The sequence below is a fragment of the Sus scrofa genome, chromosome 6 (genome assembly GCF_054392235.1).
Source record: "Sus scrofa isolate SSC_HxYL_T2T_F1_AM1 chromosome 6, Sscrofa_HxYL_maternal_Yorkshire_Landrace_v2.0, whole genome shotgun sequence".
Lineage (NCBI taxonomy): Eukaryota > Metazoa > Chordata > Mammalia > Artiodactyla > Suidae > Sus > Sus scrofa.
In genome coordinates, this window is record NC_139388.1 from 62,599,950 (window position 1) to 62,623,040 (window position 23,091).

General features: G+C 60.2%; 2 protein-coding genes across 2 annotated transcripts; one reads left to right on the top strand and one right to left on the bottom strand.

The window, feature by feature from the left end:
- Positions 1-2,369: 2,369 nt before the first annotated feature.
- Positions 2,370-18,034, top strand: CNOT3 (CCR4-NOT transcription complex subunit 3). The gene is given in 19 exon segments (XM_084962003.1): positions 2,370-2,607; positions 6,979-7,053; positions 7,166-7,233; positions 7,493-7,567; positions 7,700-7,789; positions 8,009-8,137; positions 8,236-8,331; positions 9,432-9,654; positions 9,739-9,872; positions 10,322-10,378; positions 11,564-11,954; positions 12,055-12,178; positions 12,922-13,120; positions 14,704-14,803; positions 14,897-15,095; positions 15,374-15,518; positions 15,521-15,589; positions 16,193-16,318; positions 17,660-18,034. Coding segments are annotated over 18 exon segments (2,349 nt in total). The 5' UTR covers positions 2,370-2,607; positions 6,979-7,028; the 3' UTR covers positions 17,759-18,034.
- LENG1 (leukocyte receptor cluster member 1) lies at positions 17,992-23,014 on the bottom strand. Its single transcript, XM_003127415.6, has 4 exons — positions 22,860-23,014; positions 21,575-21,754; positions 19,069-19,331; positions 17,992-18,287 (listed from the first exon to the last, which is right to left on the bottom strand). Exons 1-4 carry the CDS (start codon positions 22,989-22,991, stop codon positions 18,071-18,073), a joined length of 792 nt encoding a protein of 263 aa, XP_003127463.2. The 5' UTR covers positions 22,992-23,014; the 3' UTR covers positions 17,992-18,070.
- Between the last annotated feature and the right edge of the window lie 77 nt (positions 23,015-23,091).

The following is a 23,091-nucleotide window of genomic DNA, read 5'->3' on the forward strand; positions in this document are numbered from 1 at the left end:
GGCCAGCAGCTACAGCTCCGATTCGACCCCTAGCCTGAGAACCTCCATATGCTACAGGTACGGCCCTAAAAGACAAAAAAAAAAAAAAAAAAAAAAAAAGTGACCACCTTTGCCGATCTCTGCCTATGCGTGTGCCAGGGAAGGGCAGTCTGTGCACAGCTCTTCAGAGTCCCCTTCTCCCCTGGCCAGAAGGAATCTAACAGGAGGCCAGGGACATGGAGGTGGGAGTCTCCAGAAGGAATCTGAGTCACCTGGCCCTACCGTTCTGCATACCCTTGGAGTTTTTCAAAGGTTAACATGCTTCAGAATTGCCTGGAAGGACTCTCGAACTGGGTTTCAGAGCCCAGAGTGTCTGACCAAGTTGGTCTATGGCGGGACTCAAAGCGGTGCATTTCTAACCACTTCCCAGGTGGTGGTGATGTTGCTGGATGCAGGGACCCTACTTTGAAAACCACTAGAAAATTCCCTACCAGATGAGCTGCGTGTTGGAATCAACTCCGGGGTCTTTAATCACTCATGTCTGGTTCCCTTCCCGAGAAACTCTGATGTAATCAGTCTAGGGCAAGGCCTGGGTATCTGGATTTTTTTTAAGCCCTCAGGTGATTCTCGTGTGCAGCTAAGTTCGTGAACAACTGCCCTGGGCCCTTGCTACTTAAAAAATGTGAACTGTGGGTATCAGCGTCACCTGGGAATCTGTTAGAACCGCAGAATCTGCACTTGACAAATCTCCCAGCGACTCCTGAGACATCTAAAAAGCACTGCTCCATCCAGAGACCACACTTTGAATAACAGGACTTTGCTGCATCACTAATAATCACCCAGGAAGTTTGTGAAAATGCAGATCCCTGGGCTTTATTCCCCAGGTCTGTGTGGGCCCAAGAACAGTGCATTTTTACAAGAATGGTCTGCCTGCAGTGGGCGACTCTGATGCAGGACCGCCCATGCATCTCCCTGGGATTTACCTCACTTTCCTCCACCTAAAGGAGATGAGCATGTCTGACTTGCCGTCTTGACTGTGTGACCCAGGGCAAACGCCTCCCGGATAGTAAAGCACCAGTACTTTGCAAGCCTCAACCGCAAGTCATTCCCCGTGTTCATCCGTGTGTTCATTCAATGCAAACGGTTGCTAAGCGCTGGGCATTCAAAAATCCGGAGGGGGCGTCTCAAATAACCACGAAAATGACGGTATACTTGCAAAAGTAGATTTTCATGAACAGTGCTCGTGAGCCATCAGCAAGGGAGGCCAGGGAGAGAAAACCACCGAGGTGAGGTCTGACCGGTGTTAGGAGACAACCGTGAAGGGGCACGGGGAATCTCATCTGTACCTTCTGCAGCGCCCTCACAGCGCCAAGCAAACGGAGGTGCAGAGGAGTTACTGTTCCACGGTCACGTCACCACTCAGGGGAAGAACAAAAACTATGCCTCCACAGCGCTTCCCAACCAGTTCAGCTATGCGTGGTGCCGGTGACTTGGGACATTGTCTTTGGCTTCCTTCCTTCTTTTTCTTCCTTCTTCTGAATCTCAGAGGCATGCCAAATACAGGCACCTGGAGAAGACACTGCGGCTGACAGGGACAGGCCTGGCCCGCCAGGACACAAGCGAGGCGGAAGGATGCACCCGGGTCCCAAGCCTGCCTGCTATGCCTGGTTTCACACGCCTTAGGAGCGGGTGCCGCCCACTCGCCACACTATTGGACACGTTGCGGCGAAAGATAACAGGGCCGTCGAAGGGGGAGGGGGTGGATCCTCTTGCCCGGCTCCTCCCTCTCGGCCCAGAGGCTGTCTCGATTGGCAGAAGACTTCAGCTTGGCCCCGGCTTTGAAAGCACCTGTCCGTCTCCCATTAGGTACGCGGCCTTTAACGCCCACTCTCCATGCCTTCCTCCGCTTTCCCCACCCACTTCCCGGACCAGCCAATGGTTTCTGGGCAGAATATTCCCCCACGGCCAATTGAAAACAGCTCCAAACTTGACGGACGACTTCCCGCCCTCAATCAGCCTAGCTCCTCCCCCCGACCAATTGGCTTAGGAGAGGGGGGCGGGTGTACCCAATCAGCACGACACAGGCCTCCGGATTGACGCACGAGTCCTCGCGCTGGCGTGTTGTGCCCTGAGGCGGGAGGAGGAGGAGGAGCGGGGAAGAAAACCTGAGCCAATCCTAGCAGCCTGCGCAGGAGGCCAATCGAACGCCGCGCCTTGGAGCGATCACCCAATCGGCGAGAGGGGGCCGGCCGCATCTCCGCCAAGAACCAATAAAGCGCGCCCGGGGGACAAGAGCGACGTGCGACCGGAGCAATGATAGGCCTATATTCAGGGCTCGGGGGCGGGTCGGCGCCAGAGACGAGAAGAGAGGAGGGGAGGCCTCCTCCGCCGCCGCCATCTTGGACCGGGCCCGGTCAGCTTCCGCGGAGCCATCGGCAGACGCCGCGGCCTCCCTTGAGCCCCGACCCCGTCGTCAGAACAACCCCGGGCCCACTTCCCCCCACCCCACTTCCGCTCCGCTCCGCTATCGCGATAGCGCCCGGGCCCGGGGCGCGAGAAAAAGGCGGCGGGCGCTCGCCTCCCCCGCCTGTCGCGATAGGCTCCTCAGCGGCGGCGCCAGCTCCTGTGGTGAGAGCGTCAGGCTCGACTGGGCCGGACCCCTTCCCCTCCTCCCCCGGCGCCGTCGGCCGCCTCCCCCGCCGCCTCCCGCCCCTGCGACCCCGCCGCCTGTCGCGACATGGCCGCCCCCGTTCCCGCCCCGTGCGGCCCCGGCGCTCGCCGCCCGCCCGGCGGTGCGCGGCCCCCGCCGCCGCTCCCTCCTCCACGCCCCTCGGCGGCGCCCGGGGGTCGTCCCGCGACCCCGGCCCCGCGCGGCGTCCGTGTCGGGCCCCCGTGGGGTGTGAGGGTGCGAGGTGCCGCCCCTCTCCGCGTCGGTATTGGCGCCTCGCTGGAAGGACAGGGGCGCCTCCGGGCGAGGCTGCCCCTTCGTGTGGTGTGGGGGCTGCGAGGACCCCTGCGAGGGCAGGGGCTCGCCCTTCCCGGGGCCAGGCTCCCCTCCCGCCGTGGCGGCCTCTCCTCTCTTTGGGGATGCGCTGGGGGACGAACTCCCTTGGAGTGAAGATGCCAGCTCCACGCGTCGGAGCCCCAGCCCAAGTTTCCGTCTCTGTGCTGACAAGTCCCACAGCCCAGGCTCTCGGCTCTGGGAGTCGGGACTGCCCTCGGCGTTACCTGCTTCTTCCGGCCTCCGCCTGACTCCCTGGGTCTGGGTATCCGCCTCTGGCTGGCTGCTTGTGAGCTGTCCTGGATCCAGACTCTGCCCGCTTTGGCTGTGGGTTTCCTCTCGATGTCACTTCCACCTCGAGGTCCCTGTGGTGCGGTTGTCGATGTCCCCTGGGTCTCAGGCACCTGGTCCTCTCTTGGTGGCATGTCCCAAGTTCCCGCTTTCTCCTCGTTGTTAATCTGCTGGGGGCAGCCGAGCGTCCCTGCCTCTCAGCTCAGGGGCTGTCACCTCCCCCAAGACGGATGCTCCTGCCCTTTTGGTACCGGTGTTTTGACACTCTCTGCCACTGCCTCACCGTGTAGGCTGTCACATCCCTCAGGCTGAAGCTTCAGCCCCAGCGTGGGAGCGTCATCTTTCCAGGGGGCAAGGATCCCACCCCCTCGGTGTTGGTCTTGGGCTCCTCCCTGTGGATGTGTGAGCTTCCCAGCACTGAAGAACCCTTGTGGTGGGAGTGGTTGTAGAACCGGGGCTCACGCCTCTCCGCACCCGCCCTGCTGGAACCCCCTAAGAGGGTCAGGCTCGTTTGATCTGAGGTGCCCACGCTGTGAGGTGTGGCGTTTTGGGGACTGGAGTCATGCCTTGTTTCCAGGGTAAGGAACCTTTCTCGGTGTCACCTCCTCCAGGGGTAAGGTTCCTGCCTTCGTTGGTATGGGCATTGGTCACTCTTGGCCTTGAGGTGTCCACGCCTTTCTGTGTGCCCCCCACGGAGGAGCTAAGGACCCTCTCAGGTGTTAGTGCCCAAGGGCTCATGCTTCAGCCTCCTGCTTGGGAGGCCCTACTGTGCGCGACCAGGCTTCTGCCCTCTTTCCTGAGGCACAGGTTTCTTGCTGGGGGCGAATTCCGGTGTAACCTTCCCAAGGGGGGGTTCCCAGCCCCCCACCATTGTATTGGGCCTTGCTGTGGGGAGATAACAGCCTTCACTTTCCAGAGTCTCAGATGCTCTGTGTGAAGCGACAGCTGCCTCCCAGGTTCGGGATGGCCTTCCGCCATCCCTTCCGGATAGGCCAGAGCCCTCGCCCCGCTCCAGGGCCCCGTCCAGGCAGGTGACAGCCCCGGATTAGGGACCGCCAGGACTAAGCTTTCTGCTCCTCCTCATCAGGCCTCCCTCCGTGTGGCAGTATCATCTACCCCGAGGTGAAGTGGGGGGCTCTTTGTTAGTTTCGGCCCCTCACTCTCTGGTGGTTGGCTCCTGCGGCCCTGGCGCGCTGCCCACCCTGCCCGCCCCCTAGTAGAGCCTCCTGAGTAGAGGGCATGTGTCTTCGTCTTGGACAGTCGTGCAGTTAAGTCTCCTGGACCAAGGTTCCCAGATTCCGTGGTGCTATTAGAGACCCTATGCAGTGAGAGCACCAGCTCCTCCCCCTGAGACGCGTGCCTGTCTCCGCGGGAGCCGGCCTGCCGTGGTTACCTTCCCTGGAGCATCTCGGACCCCCCTGGAGCCGCGGGCTCCCAGCCCTTTATGCTTGGGGCTCTTCTGTGAGGACACCTCCAGGTCAAGACTCAGGCTCCAGCTTCCTTTCTCTCTCCGCTCCTCTTGCTGTGGGGTTTTCCTTTCGGGAGAGGGTGTTGCCTCTGCGGCTGAGTCTCCTAACTACTGGGGTCGCCAGGCTGTCTAGGGCTAGGAGTACCCTGGCCCAGGATACGCGCCCTTCTCTGGAGGAGCAGGCTTCCCTGCGTAGGTAGTGTCTTCTCCCACTTTGAGCTTCTGTCTGAAACGTCACTTCCTGGACCAGGTAGGGCTCTTGTTCCCCTGCGTCCAACTCCTTCACGACTTTCTTTTGCCCACTCTGGGGGATATCAGCTCCTCTCCTGGGGCGGGTGTTCTGCCTGCTCAGTATGGGGACTTGGAATGAGCTCCCCCTTCCTAAGGCGTGGAGTGTAAACTGGGCATCCTCTCCACCTGGGCTGGAGCCCCTGCCCGTGCCCCAGCATTGGCCTCCTGTCTAACGCTTCTGTACCCGCCTCTCACCCTTGGGCTTTTCTACGTTAGGATGTTGGACCTGAGACGTCGCTGCACAGCTCAGTGTTGGGGACCGGCCCTCGTGTGAGAGCCTGTATCAAGGGCACTTGTCCCATCTCGCTTTGAGTCCCCTCAGCACACTTGTCTCTCGGATCCTTTTTCTGGCTGCTGCTCCTTCCTGGAGCTGGAATTTCCCCCGCTTGGGGTTGGGTCCCACCTTGGCATTTCAGCAAGTCCTGGGCTAAAGATGCTGCCACTGCTGCTTGGCCCTTTATGGAGGAGCTTCGTGCCCCCCCAAGTCATAGGTCTGCACCATGCAAAGTGGGTCCCTGTGGAGGATGCTGCCAGGAGGCTGAGGGGCCAGCCCTGTTGTCACTGTGAGCCTCTGTTTCCAAGGCATGTTCTCTGATACTCTGTCTCACCTGTAGCTACTAGCCATGTGCGATTTAAATTTTAACTAGTTAACATCAACGGTTTAAATTCCGTTCTTCTGCACTAGCCACGTTGTGAGCTTTCAGGCATTCAGTGGCACAGATGCGGGACAGGACAGGACTGTTCTTAAGATGTTCTCTTCCCCGTGGGTGGGGGTCCTCTCGGTAGGACTTCCCACTGGGTTGAGGGTCTTAGTCCTCCGTGGAGAGCTCTTTCTGCCTGGGCAGTTGGGGCTGCTCTGGGTGGGGCACCCTGCCCCAGGCCCTAGAGTGGACACTGCCCAGATCTTGGGGAGCTTTCCAGCAGAGGCCACCTCTCTGAGGAGCAGCCTCCTGTGGTGCAGGCCTAACCCTCCCTCCCCAAGGCTCTCCTGGTCTTGGTGTTGGGCCCTGAAGTGCAGCTTGCCCTGGGTGAGAGCTCCTGGTGACCTTTGATCTCGGTCCCCTCTGGGTCACGTGTGACTTCCTTTAGGATGAAGATGCCCTCTCGAAGCATCGGGTGCTTATCCAGTGCATCTGGCACGTCATTCTTTTGTGCGCGCAGATGGCTCCCTCGCAGCTGAGGTCTGCTTTGACCCTCTCATCTTTGTAAGGTTCTCCTTTCCGGCCCTCTCTTGGGGATGCCTTCTGCCTTCAAATCTCTAGCCCTTTTTGGTAGCAGCCTCTTTGGGTTAGGATTGGTATCAGCCTCCTTTGGTTTAAGGACTCGTCTCTGGAATAAACTTCTTAGAGGTCAAGGCCCTCTTCCACTTGGGACCGAGCCCTATCTGCACGGGTGGGTTTAGCTTCCATCTCCTCCCATCGCACATGCCCTCTGTCCCTTACAGCTCATACACGCAGCATCAGGCTCTTCTTCATGGGGTGCAGAATGGTCTCTGTCTCCTGACTTGGCTGAGGAGTGACCCTTTCCTATGTTAGACTGGGTGCCTGACTCCTCTCTAGGAAGTGTGGTCTCTGGGTTTAATGCCTTCGTTCTTAGCAGTCGGCTGTGAGCGGGAGGACTTTTTTCTGCTCTGAAAAATCCTTGTGAGGGTCATCTGGGGAGGTAGTGCCTCCTGCTCTAGGAACTTTCCACTTCCTGGGTCAGAGGCACACAGAAAGTGTATCAACTTCCTCCTTTGCGTAAACTTCCAGGGTCCTGCCGTGAGCCGGACCCCGGGCTGGCCCGTCGGGGCAGCAGCCGCAGAACTGGACCCCGTCTCCGTCATCAGATAGCAAACACATCTTCCCTTCTCCATCCCCTGTGCCTGGCTGTTCTGACCTCATTCACGTGCCTGGGTTTGGACCCCCCCGGGTGTAACTGTGTCTTCCTCCCTGACCTCTCCCGGCAGCGTCCGTCTCCAAGGGAGTATGAAGAGAGCGCGTCCGTAGGGCTGGGAAGATGGCGGACAAGCGCAAACTCCAAGGTACTGGCTTGACCACCTGCCGCCGCCCGGCCATGTGCCCAGTCTCCTCAGAACCCTCTGGGTGCCTGCTGCCTTGGCAGGACGCTGACCGCCTTGCTTCCTCCCTGGCCAGGTGAGATTGATCGCTGCCTCAAGAAGGTGTCCGAGGGCGTGGAGCAGTTTGAAGATATTTGGCAGAAGGTACAGGGCTGGGGCCCTCGGCATCTGAGTGGGTCTCCAGGGAGGAGCGGAAAGGACGGTTCAGGACGTCTGGAATGGCAGCCCCAGAGACGGCCTGCACGTCCAGATGCCCAGGACCTCAGAGAAGCAGCTCGGAGATGGGCCGGGGGAGGGGGTCGTCGCCAGTGTCCCCGGACTGCGGAGAGAGGCGGGCTTCCTGCTGGAGTGGGCAGTGGGGCACCCAGAACCCCACTCAGGCCTGGATTCTCTCATCCCTCAGCTCCACAATGCAGCCAACGCAAACCAGAAAGAGAAGTATGAGGCTGACCTAAAGAAGGAGATTAAGAAGCTTCAAGTGAGGGCTGGGGCCTGGGCGCCCGTGTCCTGGGGGGCAGAAGGAAGGGAGAGGGTGGACTGCTGGGTCCCAGGGCGGGGGCGGGACTTGGCATTGGGGTCGTGAGGCCATCTGACTTGTTCGCACCTCCAGCGGCTGAGGGACCAGATCAAGACATGGGTGGCGTCCAACGAGATCAAGGACAAGAGGCAGCTGATAGACAACCGCAAGCTCATTGAGACGGTAGGAGCCCAGAGCCTGGTCCTGAGAGCTGGGGCGTGGCTGGATTCCCGGGTCCCCAGAGGTCCCCGAGAGGGTAAGGGCTCTGCACCTAGGGAGGGGAGCCGAAGGGCTGGGCGCCTGAGCGTGTGGCTCCCAGAGGCTCTGGTCTGAGTGTCTGCTGGCCCTGAGTCAGCTGCTCTCCCACCTACGGGAGCCCCCTGCCACCCTCGCTCCCCACAGCAAATGGAACGGTTCAAAGTTGTGGAGCGAGAGACCAAGACCAAAGCCTATAGCAAGGAGGGCCTGGGCCTGGCACAGAAGGTGGACCCTGCCCAGAAGGAGAAGGAGGAGGTTGGCCAGTGGCTCACAGTGAGTTGGGGTAGAGGAGGAGGTGACCTGGGGGCCCTGACCCCTAGGTGCATGAGAGGACCCTGGCTGACTGCCTGCCTTTCCCCTTCCTCCCCCAGAATACCATCGACACCCTGAACATGCAGGTGGACCAGTTTGAAAGTGAGGTGGAGTCGCTGTCGGTGCAGACACGCAAGAAGAAGGGCGACAAGGATGTGAGTGGGGGGACCCTGTGCCCAGAGGACAGAGATGGGCTGGCGAGCGGGAGAGGCCGGCAGCTGGGATCGGGGGTCAAGGGGCAGGATCGGGAGGGCTTAGCACCTGACTGAGGATGGCACAGGGCGCAGGTGAAGCAGTCTCAGTGTCCAGCCCGGGTGTCTGGGTGAGTGGCAGGGCCTCCAGAAGAGCAGTTTGGGGGAAGGTGCTGAGCTCTGCTTGCGTTGTAGAGGAAGAGAGACCCGAGCAACACCCACTGGGGCAGGGAGGTTAGGGGCCGCAGCTGGGCTCTCACGGCACCCCCAGGGCCAGGCCCAAGGGGAGACAGCGGGTGTGGACACGACGGGACATAGAGAAATGGGGTATGTGGTCTGAAGAGAAGAGTGGTCTGAGACAAAGCCAGGGGCCCCGACTGCAGAAACCTGGGATCGTAGGGTCTGAGTTGACCGGGGTAGTGCCAGGGGCAGAGCTGGGTCCTGGGGAGGCTGGGGGTGGGCAGTGTGCCAGAGGTGGGCGTCCGAAACTGAGGGGTCTGGGAACCGTGGGCTTGGAAGATAAGTCCTGGCAGAGAGGGCTTTGCAGCTGGGTCTGAGATGTCAAATCCTAAAGGGCACTGGGGTCTTGGGCAGGAGCCGGGGAGCCGGGCCTCTGAATCTGGGCTCCTCCTCAGGGTGCTCGAGCGGGTGTGGAAGGTCGTGGTGGTGACAGACGATCCAGACTGTCCGCAGGCGCCCCCCGCGGGCGAGTTGCCGTTAGCACTGTCAGAGGCAGACGGGGGCGGGGGGGTCTGTGATCCAGATGATGCTAGGAGTTGGGCGGTGGGCTCAGCAGAGAGGTGGGGGCTCCCGTCGAGAGGTGGGGGTGGTCAGGTGGGGGCCAGTAGGGCCGTGTTGCAGGGGAGGCACGGGGAGCCCTGGCTCTTTGAGAGGTTTCCAGGGATGGCTGGGGCGGGGGCGGGGGGAGTGGGGAGCAGGCGCTGGGCAGGGCTGGAGAGGAGCCTCTGCGTCTCCCCAGGGTCAGGGACTGAGGACGGGTTCTGTGGGGGCAGGAGGGGCTGGGCAGGCCCTGCTGCCCCTGAGCCTGGCCCTGGGCTCGCCAGCAGAAGCAGGACCGGATCGAGGGCCTGAAGCGGCACATCGAGAAGCACCGCTACCATGTGCGCATGCTGGAGACCATCCTGCGCATGCTGGACAACGACTCCATCCTGGTGGACGCCATCCGCAAGATCAAGGACGACGTGGAGTACTACGTCGACTCGTCCCAGGATCCCGACTTCGAGGAGAACGAGTTCCTCTACGACGACCTGGACCTCGAGGACATTCGTGAGGCCCGGGGCTGGCCTGGGGGTGCCGAGGGCCGGTGCTGAGGGGGGTCCAGCTGGCTCACACCCCCTCCCGCCCCCACAGCACAGGCGCTGGTCGCCACCTCCCCACCCAGCCACAGTCACATGGAGGATGAGATCTTCAACCAGTCAAGCAGCACGCCCACCTCCACCACCTCCAGCTCGCCCATCCCACCCAGCCCGGCCAACTGCACCACGGTGAGGCCTGGGTGGGTCTGCAAGCCCGGGGAGGGCACGGAGGGCCGGGGCTGAGGACTCTCGGAGACGCTCTGGAGGGAGGGATCCAGGCATCGGGTCTGGGCCCCACGGGCTGAAGATCCGGCTGGTTTAGGGCATTCGTGGGTCTGGGCGTGGAGCAGGGAGGCTGGTGCTCGGACAGCCTGGGAAGGGATCACGGGTCGGATTCCCTAAGGAGAGCAGCTTCCTGCATCCTCCAGAGGCTGGCGGGTGGTGCTGGGCCCTGAAAGACAGCACCCTAGAGAGCAGGGCTCAGGTGGGTTCCCAGTGAGAGGAAGGTCGGAGGCACTTGCGCAGCGCTGGGGCCAGGAGTTTGGTCAGCCGAGTTCGGGTCTGGGAGGCCCAGAGATCCGTGTCTCGTCAGGGCCCTGGAGTCACCCGGGTTTCTGACTGCACCTCTTGAACCTCAGGAAAACTCTGAAGATGACAAGAAGAGGGGACGCTCGACGGATAGTGAAGTCAGCCAGGTGGGTCCAGTGAGCGTCAGACACTGATGGGCACAGCGCTCACTCCTTTGCTGGCTCCCCAAGGCTGGGCTGTGAGGGGGCGCGGTGGGTCAGAAGGCAGTGCTGCCCTGGGTGTGGATGGGCACAGACAGGCGAGTGGCTGGTACTGTGGTCAGGAGGTGCTCCGGGAGGGACGCCTGCACTGTGCAGTGGAGGAAGAGGCAGCGTGACTCGGGCAAGTGGCGCTGGAGCTTGGAAGTGTGGGGAGGTGGGCCTGGCGTGAGCACAGGACCTCACCTGTGGTGCTGTGGGACCCGTGGCTGATGGACCAGCTCTGAGAAGGGACGGGTCTCAGGCTTGGGAGGGCGTGCTGGGCCTTGGCTGCGCTGATGGTGTGCGATCTTGAGAAGGGAAGGGCCCCCCAGAGTTTCTTTTCGCCTAGTGAACCCCATGAATTCTGCTCTCTCCCGGGACGGGAGCACACCTGCTGCACAGGAACGCTGTCCTGAGGCAGGAGGCACGTGGGCCTGAAACCCTGCTCTGGGCTCATAGGAGGACTGGTCCCCAAGGGGACCCTGAGGCAGGTGTTGACGAGGTTGGTGTGGGACCGGGCTGCGTGGTGCCAGGAAGGAATCGGTCACAGGTCCCGCTTGGTGCATAGTGAGCAAGGTGCCTGCAGGGCATCAGGATGCGTCCAGGAGGCGGGGGCACGGCAGCATGTGGTCTGGCTGAGAGGGACTGTCTGTCAGCAGTTCAGCCACAGGGGTGTCATGGGCACTGCTTTGTGGGGTGTTGCTCATCACCAGCCCCCCGAGTTGCTTCGATGACCCTTTAAGTGACGTGCAGAATTGCTGTCTGGTTTTCAGCCGTTCTGCCTTCTTCTGGGCTCTTTGTTCCGCCCAGCTGATCACACTCCGAGGGCCTTTTCACTTTTCCCACTGTTCTGCCTTCAGGCAGATGGGTTTCTCTTAGCCCCACGCTGGGTCTCAGGTCCCTGTGGGACGTCGTGGGGAGATGTCCAGGCAGGGCGTGGAAAGCTGGCTGCAGGCTAGAAAGGCCTGTGTTGTAAGCCTGAGGGGGCGGGGGAGCCTCAGGCAGCCAGGCCAGCGCTGAGGGTGGAGCCTCGTTCTTGGGAGGGGTGTACAGGAGGCCGGCTAAACCTGCTGACCCACTGGCTTCTCACACTCTTCTCTCCTCCACTTGCAGTCTCCAGCCAAAAACGGCTCCAAGCCTGTCCACAGCAACCAGCACCCTCAGTCCCCAGCCGTGCCGCCAAGCTACCCCTCCGGCCCCCCGCCTACCGCCTCTGCCCTGAGCACCACCCCTGGCAACAATGGGGCCCCTGCCCCAGCAGCACCCGCAAGTGCCCTGGGCCCCAAGGCCAGCCCAGCTCCCAGCCACAACTCGGGCACCCCTGCCCCCTATGCCCAGGCTGTGGCCCCGCCAGCCCCTAGTGGGCCCAGCACCGCCCAGCCACGACCCCCCAGCGTCCAGCCTGGTGGGGGAGGTGGAGGTGGCAGTGGAGGTGGCGGAGGCGGCGGCAGTAGTAATAACAGCAGTGGAGGTGGAGGTGCTGGCAAGCAGAATGGTGCCACCAGTAAGTCGGGGCGGGGGTGGGGTGGGGTGCGGGCAGCGGGGCGGGGGAGGGGTCCCCATAGTGGGTGAAAGCTCCTTTGACTCCTTCCTCCTCCCCCCAGGTTACAGCTCAGTGGTGGCAGACAGTCCAGCAGAGGTGGCTCTCAGCAGCAGTGGGGGCAACACCACCAGTAGCCAGGCTCTGGGCCCCCCCTCTGGCCCCCACAACCCACCTCCCAGCACCTCGTGAGTACCCGACTTCAGCGGGGTTGGGGACATGGGGCCTCGCGCAGTGTCACCACATCTTGCAGATATAGGCCCTCCCTTGCCAGTTGGGACTTGCCCGCCTGCTTAGGTGATGTGACCCCACTTCTTTCCAGTTGAGGTTCTGGACGCAGCTGCCCTCTGCTTTGCCCTAAAACACTCCTTGTCTAAGTGGGATTGTCCCTCACCCCCACCCATCAGGGACCTGCTGGAATGCTCTCTAGCCTGCCCTTTCCTGCAGTCCTCTCTGCCCTTCCACCTCCCCTTCCTGCATCCCGCCCCAGGCCTTCCTGCCGCCTTCTGAAGGCTCAGTGTCCACTTTGCAAAATGAAGGGTCCCAGTCGTCCTTCCCCAGTCACCTCTCCAGGTCCCAGGTCAGACCATCCTGTTTCCAGGAGCAGAACCCCGAGAGAGCCTAACCTCCTGTGCAGGACATGGGCACTGCCCCTCCACACCCTCCTCTGCGGGCCCCTCCAGAGGCCTGCTGTTTCCCAGGGCCATTCAGCCGTGTGGTCTCAGGGGCACCTGGAGAAGGCTCACCCCACCCTCATGGGGGTGTCTCAAAGAGCAGGTCCGCCTTCGCCCAGAGGGCTTCTCTCCGGGCTGTGTCCCTCAGCCGCCCCACTCCTGTGCCTTCTCCCTGCCCGACCACCCAGACCTGCCCATCGTCCATCCTGCCCCTGGGGCCCCCTCCTGAGTAGCCACCCCTGTGTACCCCTCCCCAGGAAGGAGCCCAGTGCAGCAGCTCCAACAGGCGCTGGGGGCGTGGCCCCAGGCTCAGGGAACAACTCCGGGGGTCCCAGCCTCCTGGTGCCACTACCTGTGAACCCCCCCAGCTCCCCGACGCCCAGCTTCAGCGAGGCCAAGGCAGCCAGCACCCTGCTCAATGGACCTCCGCAGTTCAGCGCCGCCCCGGAGATCAAGGTGGGCCCCTGGCGTCCGGGCATGCCCCTCGTGTCTCCGTGTCCTGGCCCTGTGCCTTCACTGAACCCCTTTGCAGTCCCCTCCCTCCGGTCTCTCCCTGCCATCTCCCCCTCCAGCCCTCGCTCTCTGTTGCTTTGGCGTCTCTCCTCTAGGCATACCTGCACCCTCACCCCATTTCTGGGCTCCTCGCCACCCCCTCCCCAGGCCCCCGTCTCTGTCCCCCCAGTTCTCTCCTTGCTTCTGACCGTACTTGCCTGCTCACTCTCCCGGTGTCCACTCTCAGCCCCCTCCGTCCAGCACGGCCTCTGTCCCCATTTCTCCTCGAGGGCGTTTCTTGACCCAACCCACTGTCCAGCTCACTGCCTGCATCCTTCCAAAAAACTGCTTAAGTCAAGGAGACACTCGACCTCTACTCTGATCCCCTTTGTGCCGGGTTAAGGTACCCACTTGCCACCCTCCACGCAGGGAGCAGAGCCGGGCCTGGACAGGGAGGGCAGGGAGTGCACAGAGGTGCACCTGACTTCACCGGGGGAGGCCACCCAGCTAGGGTGCCGGGTGGACTGGGCAGGTATCTAAGCCGGGACCTGAGCCAGGTCAGGTGGGGTCTCAGCGGCGGGAAGGGTGACAGGAGCTGCTGTCTTGCACAGGAGCCTGGGAGGGTCAACGGCCGCGCTCTACGTAGAGGCAGAGAGGAGGGCCCAGGCTGCGGGCTGGCTGCGAGGCCCGTCTCAGAGGGCAGCAGCCCTGCGGGCCAGTGTGTCTTACACTCAGTGCCCCAGGAGGGGTGAGAGGGCCCCTGGCAGGGTCCCAGCCTGCACAGCTGCCTCGTGAGCCTTCCTTCATCTGGAACATGCAGGGCATGGGCATGGGTCCCTCCCCCCACGTGGTGGGCTCTTGACCGTCATCCTCACAGGGCACTCAGAACCGCACCAGCCCCAGGGGCGCCCTCAGCCAGAGAGGTAGACAGGCCGCAGGGGACGCGGGCGCGGGCGCGCTTCTCCGGAGAAAGGGGGCAGTCCCTGACGCCACTGCTCCACGGACTGGGGCGAGTCGTGCTGGGCAGCCATGGGAAGGTTTGGAGTAGAGAAATGAACAGCTGAGTTTGACAAGGCACCTCTGAGGACAGGACAGGGGAGAGGAGGCCTGGCCGTGGAGGGCCCTCCGAGGGCGCTTTAGCGGCAGGACAGAGAAGCCGCTGCCTGAAGGACGAGGGCGCGGGGTGGAGAGGAGGTAAGGCCACGGCTGGCGGCCCCCATCAGCCAAGGCCGCGGGGCCACGTCCTAGTGGCCTGCATCGAGCAGCTGGCGGCAGGCGGGGCCCTGGCGTGTGGGCACGGAGAAGCAGGGCTGCCGCGGGGCCCTCCTCGGCGCGTTCCCGAGTGCAGCATGTCTTCCGGGTCATGCCGCGGGCCCGGCGCCCCTCCGCTGGGGCCCGGTTGCCTCCTCACTGCTAGGGCGCTGCTGTGGACGTCCTCTCGCACTAGGGGCCTCTGCTCCGCTAGAGCAGGCGAGGGCCAGGGCCGGTGAGGACCCAGTGTCAGTCCTCTGCCCTGACCTTAGGCCAGACACCTCTTCCCTCCCCAGGCTCCTGAGCCTCTGAGCTCCCTGAAGTCCATGGCCGAGCGGGCAGCCATCAGCTCCGGCATCGAGGACCCTGTGCCCACACTGCACCTGACGGAGCGAGGTGAGTGTCTGGGCGGTGGGTGGGCCAGTAAGGCGGGCTGCACAGACCAGCCTGACATTTGCCAGCCCCACCTCTGCCTTCTGCCCTCTGCAGACATCATCCTGAGCAGCACGTCAGCTCCCCCAGCCTCAGCCCAGCCTCCCCTGCAGCTCTCTGAGGTGAACATACCGCTGTCGCTGGGCGTGTGTCCACTGGGGCCTGTGCCCCTCACCAAGGAGCAGCTCTACCAGCAGGCCATGGAAGAGGCTGCCTGGCACCACATGCCCCACCCCTCAGACTCTGAGCGTATCCGGTGAGGGGCCGCAGAGGGGGCTGGGGGCTGGGACCCGAGTCTGAGGGAGGAGGCTGCAGTTGGAGGTCTCATCCCCGTCCTAGAGACTAGGTGAAGCTTCTGGGCACTGCTCTGGGGCTCTGCACAGGCGGCGGGGACCGAGGCTTTGAATGCCTGGTGACTCGGGGCCAAGATGCTCCCTTGGACCCGCGAGGGGATGCAAGGAGGCCGGGTCCTGCCTGCCTGTGTGACAGCAGGGGCCGCCAGGCAGTGGCGCTGAGCTTCCTGTTCCCCCACAGGCAGTACCTCCCCCGGAACCCCTGCCCAACACCCCCCTACCACCACCAGATGCCACCCCCACACTCGGACACTGTGGAGTTCTACCAGCGCCTGTCGACCGAGACGCTCTTCTTCATCTTCTACTATCTGGAGGTACAGCAGGGCCCCCGGGGCAGCCTCAGGCCCCCCGGCTTCGCCGCCACCGCCGCCGTCCCCCCTCGGGCTGGAGGGGTGAGGTGGGTGCCCCACTGCGGCCGCCGGGACCGCACCCCTTCCCCATTCCCCAGTCCTGGGCCCCTCCGACCCCACCCTGCCCCTGCCCCCCTCAGCACTGAGCTGTCAGGCCTGCTGAGGCCGAGGGCTGGGCCGAGCAGCCGGGGAGCTCAGCACCGCTCCTGCTTGCCTGCTGGCACAGCCCACGGTGCCTGCCCTCTCAGTCTCGGCTGTGCAGGGCCGCTGCTCACGGGCACGTTCTCAGGCCTCCCTGGAGACCCCTAGGGAATAGTCCAACCTCTGCGTGACCCCTGCGAGTTACGACTGACCCCCACCCTCAGCCCACTTTGGGAAAGTTTCTAAACCGCTTCCTCTCAACTCATCACGATTAGTTTCTCTTTCTTCTCAAAGCTTCTCTGGAAGCAATTTCCACCTCCTGTCTCATTTTCCTTCTCCTGACCAGCATTGGTATGTCTTGTGCCCCAGCCCATCTCCACTCGGATTGTCCAGCCCAACCTCGGTCTGTGGCGGGGCCTGGGGTCAGCCCTGTTGCCCTGCCCTGTCCCCCTGGCCCCTTCCAGTTTGGAGACCCCCCCCTGATCCCCGGGTCCCCCTTCCTTCCCCAGGGCACGAAGGCGCAGTACCTGGCAGCCAAGGCCCTGAAGAAGCAGTCATGGCGATTCCACACCAAGTACATGATGTGGTTCCAGAGGCACGAGGAGCCCAAGACCATCACTGACGAGTTTGAGCAGGTGAGGGCCCCTGCCTGTGCCCCGTCCACTCTGCTCCCCGCTCCACACGCAGGCTAGCAGCCCCGCCTCCCTCCGCTGCCACCTCCTTCTACCAGCGCTGGCCCTCAGGCCGTGTGCGCTGCCTGGGACACTGCTCTCTTTCTTCCCCGCCCGGCCGCCTCCTGGGCAGCCCAGAGGGCCTCGCCTCTATGTCCCCTCAGAGGAGCCTGCCCCCCGCTGCACACAGCCCACACCTCTGCCTGGCCCCCGGCACGGTGCGGGGGGCTGGTGTCTCCCACCCGAGACGGGGGAGTGCCCTGCACGGGGACCTTCACCGGCCGGTCCCAGCCCTGGCCCCCAGCAGAGCAGGGGCTGGGCACTCCCGGAGGAGGAAGCTCTCTAAAATGTTCTCGTAATTGATGGGAACCTCCCCTCCTTCCTGCAAAACCCTGGAGCCAGACTCCTTGGGCTTGAACCCAGCTCTAGCTGGTGTTTGGGAACCACTCACTTGAACACCTGTCTCCATTTCCTTATCTGTAAAAACGGGGTAATAGGACCTACCTTTACACGGTTGTGATTAAATGAGTTGCTAACATGTAAGTACTTCACGGTGCCTGCTATGTAGTGTCGTGGGCGTTTGGTACTTTATTTCACCTGGGCCTGCCTGGTGGTGGTCCACAGTGGCGTTCCCTCCACACCTCTCCCCGCTGCTGAGCACTGGCCAAGGCCCCTGTCCTCAGGGGACTCGGTCCCCTCCTCACGGCGCTTTCAGGTTCTTGGAAGTGTTTCCACCACCCACTCAGAACCAGCCCCTTCCCACCGTGTCTTCTCCCCCACTAACCACAGCCCTCCTGCCCCCTCCTCGTTTGGTCCAAAGTAATCCTCTCAGCGTGTCTCTAGGCATCAGTCCTTCAGAAGCTCCCGCACCACCACTGTCCCCAGTAAAACCTTGGTCCTGGCCGCGTGCCTGGATGTAGGCTCCAGCCAGGCCTGTTGGTCCTCAAGGCCGGGGCAGTGGTCTGAGGCTTCTGTGAAGACCAAACCCCAGGACACACAGCACACACGCAGCGCCTGTCAGGCCTCCAAAGCCACAGCCATCTCGAGGTGCACAGGTGCCCAGGGCCGAGGCCCGGCTCTGACCCCTGACCGCTGTGCCTTCCTCCGTTTCCTCTGAAGCAGGCGTGATAACGTTTCCTACCTGCCAAGAGCCCTGAGAGGGTGGAGTGAGATGGCGTGTGCGTGCGGGCAGGCGGCCTGCTGCCTGGCACGTCCACGGCCCTGAGACCTGTCCCCTGTGTCGGTCCAACCCAGATCCCCGAGCGCCTCCTGGGCCACTCACTGACCGCCTTCTCCCCCGGCCAGGGCACCTACATCTACTTTGACTACGAGAAGTGGGGCCAGCGGAAGAAGGAAGGCTTCACCTTTGAGTACCGCTACCTGGAGGACCGGGACCTCCAGTGACACCGGCCCCTTCCTCCACCCCCTCCCCCCGCATGCTGATCCCCCTGCCCAGGTGAGGGCCCTGCCCTGGAAGACTGGGGGGGAGGCCCCAGGCCCCGGGGCAGCCCCCTCCCCCAGGAAGCAGGGAGGGGGCCGGGAGGTGTTCTCTACCTCTCAGCCCCACCCTGGGGGCCCGGGGGCGAGGGCTGCCCCCTCCTCCCCTCCCCAGTGAGGGACATTTTTTGGTAAACCTATTTTCATTTTGGAAAATATTTATGAATAAATAGTTTTATATGACGGCTGGCAGCAGCGGCCTCTCCTCTACCCCCTCAGTCAGTGAGCAGGGGGGAGTTCCTGCCTGCGGGGGCGCCGGGCCAGCTGGGGGTTGAACTGGGAGTTGTACCGCCTCTGCCGCTCATCCACCTCTTCTTCCGGCCGATGCTCCTGGGCTGCTGTGCCTCTGACCCGGGCCAGCAGGGCCTCTGCCCGCGCCCTCTCAGCTGCTTCACGCCGGAGACGTTCAGCTCGAAGCCGGTCCAGGGATGGGGGTCTGGGAGGAGAGGAGAGTTGGTTCAGGAAGCCGGAGGTCCTGGAAGGCCCCACCCTCCCCCAGCTGCCTCTGCGAGGGAACTGCCACTTGGGAGCTCCTGCAGCTATCCCAGTGTCAGGTCACGAGGCAGAGAGAGGAAGCGGGTGCTAGGAGCAGGGAGCTGCCCTGGCCGCCCTCCAGGCGACTCCTCCACCCTACCAAGCTCTGCGACCCCGAGCACCCGCCCTCCACCTCTTCCTCCGTAGAGCAGAGGTCCCTGTACCTGATCTACCTAGGGGTCTGGCAGCTGAAAGACACAAACCTGCTTTTACTCTAGCGCCATGGTTCTCAAACCCCGGTCTCAACTCTGTTACGATCATGTAACACGACATGGAAACAGGAATGTCCAGTTTCGGCCGCACGCATAGACGTCCTGGGTCAGGGCTCAAACCCGAACCACAGCAGTGACCCAAGCCACTGCAGGGACAACACTGGGTCCTCAACCCACTGAGCCACAAGGGAACCCAAAACTAAAAAGTTAACACAAACATCTATTCCACTAGCCATCAGAGAGCAGTGGCATCTTGTCGTGTCACGTAGCCTTTAGAAATCCCAAGAACAAGAGTGAAAACGTGAAAAATGGGCTTGATTTTGCAGACCCTGAAGGGGTGTCAAGACTCCCAGTAGCCCTGGACCACATGTTGAGAACACCTCACTAGCCCCAGCCCGAGACTGAGGATTGCAGCACCCTCCTGTCCCAGCCATGTGGCCATGGCCAAGCCTCAGGGCCCAAGCTCCTTACTCTGTGGGCCATTGTTTCACAGGAGGCTCCTTCTCCTTTCCGCTGTGACTGCTGTCGTCACGACTCTGCTTTCTCTTCTTCCCCAAGTGCTTCTGCATCTCCCGCAGAGGGTCCAGGCGGTTCTTGATCTTCTCATCTCGTCCGGCACCAGGCGATGGGGTTCCCTGCCCTGGGGGGAGCTGGTACCAAGGGGGCTGGGTCTGGGCTTCTGCTGCACTCTGGCCCAGGTATGTCAAGATGCCCAGAGCTTTCTCTTGCCTCTCCTGAGGGGGACAGGAAATACGGAAATGAGAATGCCCAGTGTATCTCCTCTTGGAGAGCCCTGGAGAGAACACACCCAAGGCTCCTGAGAAGGCAGAACCAGACAATCAGGCAGCAGGGCCTGTCGAGGTGCTGGGGACACAACTGGCCAGTATATGTGCGGCTCCTGCCCTCGAGCACCGTGACAGCTTCATCACCAAGAAGCCCAGGAAACGGGGGCACAGGGTGGAGCTGCTTTAGGTTAGGGCGGCAACTTTGGGGACCTAACTGAAGAAAAATCTGGGAAAAGCAAGCAAGGCAGAGGCGGGTGGCAGGGGCAGCAAGCTCAGAGTCCGATGGGAGATCCCTGAGGGCTGACGACGGAGGATGTGGTTTACACTTTTAAATCTCCTTACCCAGACACCTGTGGCCAGTTAATCTTTGACAGGAGGCAAGACTATAAAATGGGAAGAAGACAGTGTCTTCAGCAAGTGCTGCTGGGAAAACTGGACGGCTGCATGTAAATCAATGAAACAGAAACACCCTCACACCAGGCACAAAAATTCAAAATGGCTTAAGGACTTAAACAAAAGTCACCATCAAACTCCTAGGAGAGAACACAGGCAAGACAGTCTCTGACATCAACCTACAAATGTTTTCTTAGGTCCACCTTCAAAAGCAATAAAGACAAAAACCAATGGGACCTAATCAAACTTAAAGGCTTTTGCACAGCAAAGGAAACCATAAAAAAAAAAAAAAAAAAGACAACCTACAGAATGGGAGAAAGCAGTTTCAAACAATGCAACTGACAAGGGCTTAATCTCTAAAATAATTCGAACAATTCATACAACTCTAGAGCAAAAAACCCAACCCATCTGAAAAATGGGCAGAAGACCTGAATAGAAACTTCTCTAAAGGAGACACACAGATGGCCAACAGGCACATGAAACAATGCTCAGCATCACTAATTATTAGGAAAACGCAAATCAAAACTACTCTGAGGTGCCACCTCACACTGTTCAGAATGGCCATAATTAGGAAATCTACAAACAAATGCTGGAGAGGGTGTGGAGAAAGGGGTACCCTCCTACACGTAAATCAGTCCAACCACTGTGGAAAGCAGTAGGGAGGTACCTCAGAAAACCAGATATAGTAGTACGGTATGACCCAGCAATCCCACTCTTGGGCATATATTCAGACAAACTTTCACTGAAAAAGACACACGCACCTGTATGTTCACTGCACCACTATTCACAACAGCCAAGACGTGGAAACAATCTAAATGTCCATCCACAGACAATGGATGAAGAAGACGTAGCACATATGCACAATGGAATACTACTCAGCCATAAAAAAGAACAAAATAATGCTATTTGCAGCAACATGGATGGAACAAGAGACTCTCATACTAAGTGAAGTAAATCAGAAAGAGAAAAACAAATGCCATACATTATCACTTATATCTGGAATCTAATACGTGGCACAAATGAACCTTTCTACAGAAAAGAAACAAACTCATGGACTTGGAGAAGAGACTTGTTGCCAAGGGAGTGGGAGTGGAGAGAGAATGAGATCCTGCCGCACAGCACAGGGAACTATGTCTAGTCACTTGTGCTGGAACATGACGGAGGATAATGTGAGAAAAAGAATGTATATATATATGTACACACACATGTATATATGTTTAACTGGGTCACTTTACTGAAAAGCAGAAATTGACAGAACATTGTAAATCAACTATAATTTTAAAAATTTAAAAAAAAATAAAATCAAAGCTCCTTAACACTCCCCAGATATCTATACATCTGGACACCAGGTTAGAGACCTGACAGGTTTGTACTTAGCACCCCGACAGTAACCAACTTCTCTTGACTGCTATGTTTCAGTACTCTTCTTTTTTATTTTAAGGCCGCACCCTTAGCATATGGAAGTTCCCAGGCTAGGGGTCTTCCCACATTGCCTACGCCACAGCCGCAGCAATGGGGGATCCAAGCCGCGTCTGCGACCCAGACTACAGCTCACAGCAACAACGGACCCTTAACCCACTGAGCGAGGCCAAGGATGGAACCCACATCCTCATGGATCCTGGTCGGGTTCGTTAACTGATGAGCCACAAAGGGACTTCCTCATTACTCTTAAGAGTTCTCTAAATTAGCTATATGATTCCTTCTGTGTCCCTAAATACCCCTCAGTCACACCTGAAAGCAAGGTGCTCCCCCAGCCCCAGCTCCATCCATGACTGATGGAGAGGGCAGGACCAACTTACTTTCTCTTGTCGCTTCTCTTCTTCGTACTCTTTATTGCCTCTGCTCAAGCCTTTCCCTTCCTCTAGCAGCTCCCGAAACAGATCCACAGGGCCAGACCTTGGGGCTCCTGCTTCTGCTGCTTCAAGCGCAGGCAGTGAGTTCTGATGCCTAGCTTTCTTCCGCAGGAATTCCGTGCGGGCCTGGGGGAAAAGAAAGTTACAGGCAGAATATTCAGAACCTAGATGTGATTCAAGGAACAGTGAATCTAGTGCCAACCACAGACGGGGGCTGTAAGGAAGGGAGCAGAGGCACTCGGAGCCAGGAAAGGCACCTGCCCCAGCTTCGAGAAAAGGTGGAGAAATAAGGCAATATCTGGGTTTGCAAGCTACCTTTCAAACAGAAAACCAGAGGGATTCCGAATTTCCAGTGACACAATAAAAACAGCTATTAATGGAGTTCCCTTGTGACGCAGCGGGTTAAGGACCCCGCCTTGTCACTGCAGCAGCTCAAGTCGCTGCTAAGGCTCAGGTTCAGTCCCTGGCCTGGGAACTCCCACATGCGGTGGGCACTGCCAAAAAAAAACAAACAGAAAAACCGCTATGAAGGCAACCAAAACATGTATTAGAACAGGTGATCTGAATTCCAGGTTGGGCTTCGAGTCACTATCCCCGGTTGGTTTGCAATTTCTAGTGATAAATGAGAATTTTAAAAGCCCTAACTATCCCCCAGCCAGTGCTGACCACCAAATTAGCTAAAGGACTGGAAGTGAGGTGTAAATCAAACAGGTGAGGAGTTACAAAGACTGCCTCTGGTGTTTCTGTGTGGCCGGCAGTGCAGGCAAAGGGCTCGCCCGATAAAACTGAATTGCCTTGTTCCACTGTCATTTCGCTGTGGCCTCCTCTCTGAAGGCATCTCACCCCTCTGCAAAATAGAAATGATAGCGCCTCCTCTAAGAATGAACGGTGCTTGAGATATTTTGCAAGTCAAGCGTTCTGCAGCAGGCGCTCACTAAATGGGGACTTTGCGCAGGCAAACTGAAAAGTAGCCCGGGTTTCCTTGAACTACTCAGGGCTTCGTTTTTTCATGAGCTCCTACTATGGCCTCGAGAAGTACAGGAGCGGGGGAAGAGCAAGAGCGGCGAGAGTTCAAGGAGAGCTAATCAAAGCACTAGGAGAAGATACTTCCAAAGCACCCAGCCCCAAATTCCCCACGGTGTGCCCTGCGCCTGCGCGCCGCACCGCTTCCGGTCCCTCCCGAGGAGCCTGCGCGCTCAGCCCCGGAGCCCCGGCCGGGCTCGGTGCTTACCTCTTGCTGAGCGAGAAGCACCCTCCGCTCACGCTCTTTCTCTTCCTCCCGGGCTTGGGCCTCGTCACGCCGCACGCGGGCCACATTGTCCTTGTTCCGGACGTGCCAGCTCTTCTTGGGTAGGATATTCATGGCGCCGTAGCTGTCCGCGAACTGGCAGGCCCGCCTCCTAGCACTTCCGATTGGCAGGAGGATGGCCCCTCCCTGTTGTTTCTGCCTCGGTCACGGATTG

What these genes read in the sequence shown, in the direction of transcription:
- LENG1 (XM_003127415.6), bottom strand. Translation starts at nt 22,991, where the DNA reads ATGAATATCCTACCCAAGAAGAGCTGGCACGTCCGGAACAAGGACAAT. An exon ending in TGCTTCTCGCTCAGCAAGAG is followed by an intron (nt 21,755 to 22,859) that starts GTAAGCACCGAG and finishes CTTTTCCCCCAG; the next exon opens with GCCCGCACGGAATTCCTGCG. An exon ending in GTGAAACAATGGCCCACAGA is followed by an intron (nt 18,288 to 19,068) that starts GTAAGGAGCTTG and finishes CTCTCCTCCCAG; the next exon opens with ACCCCCATCCCTGGACCGGC.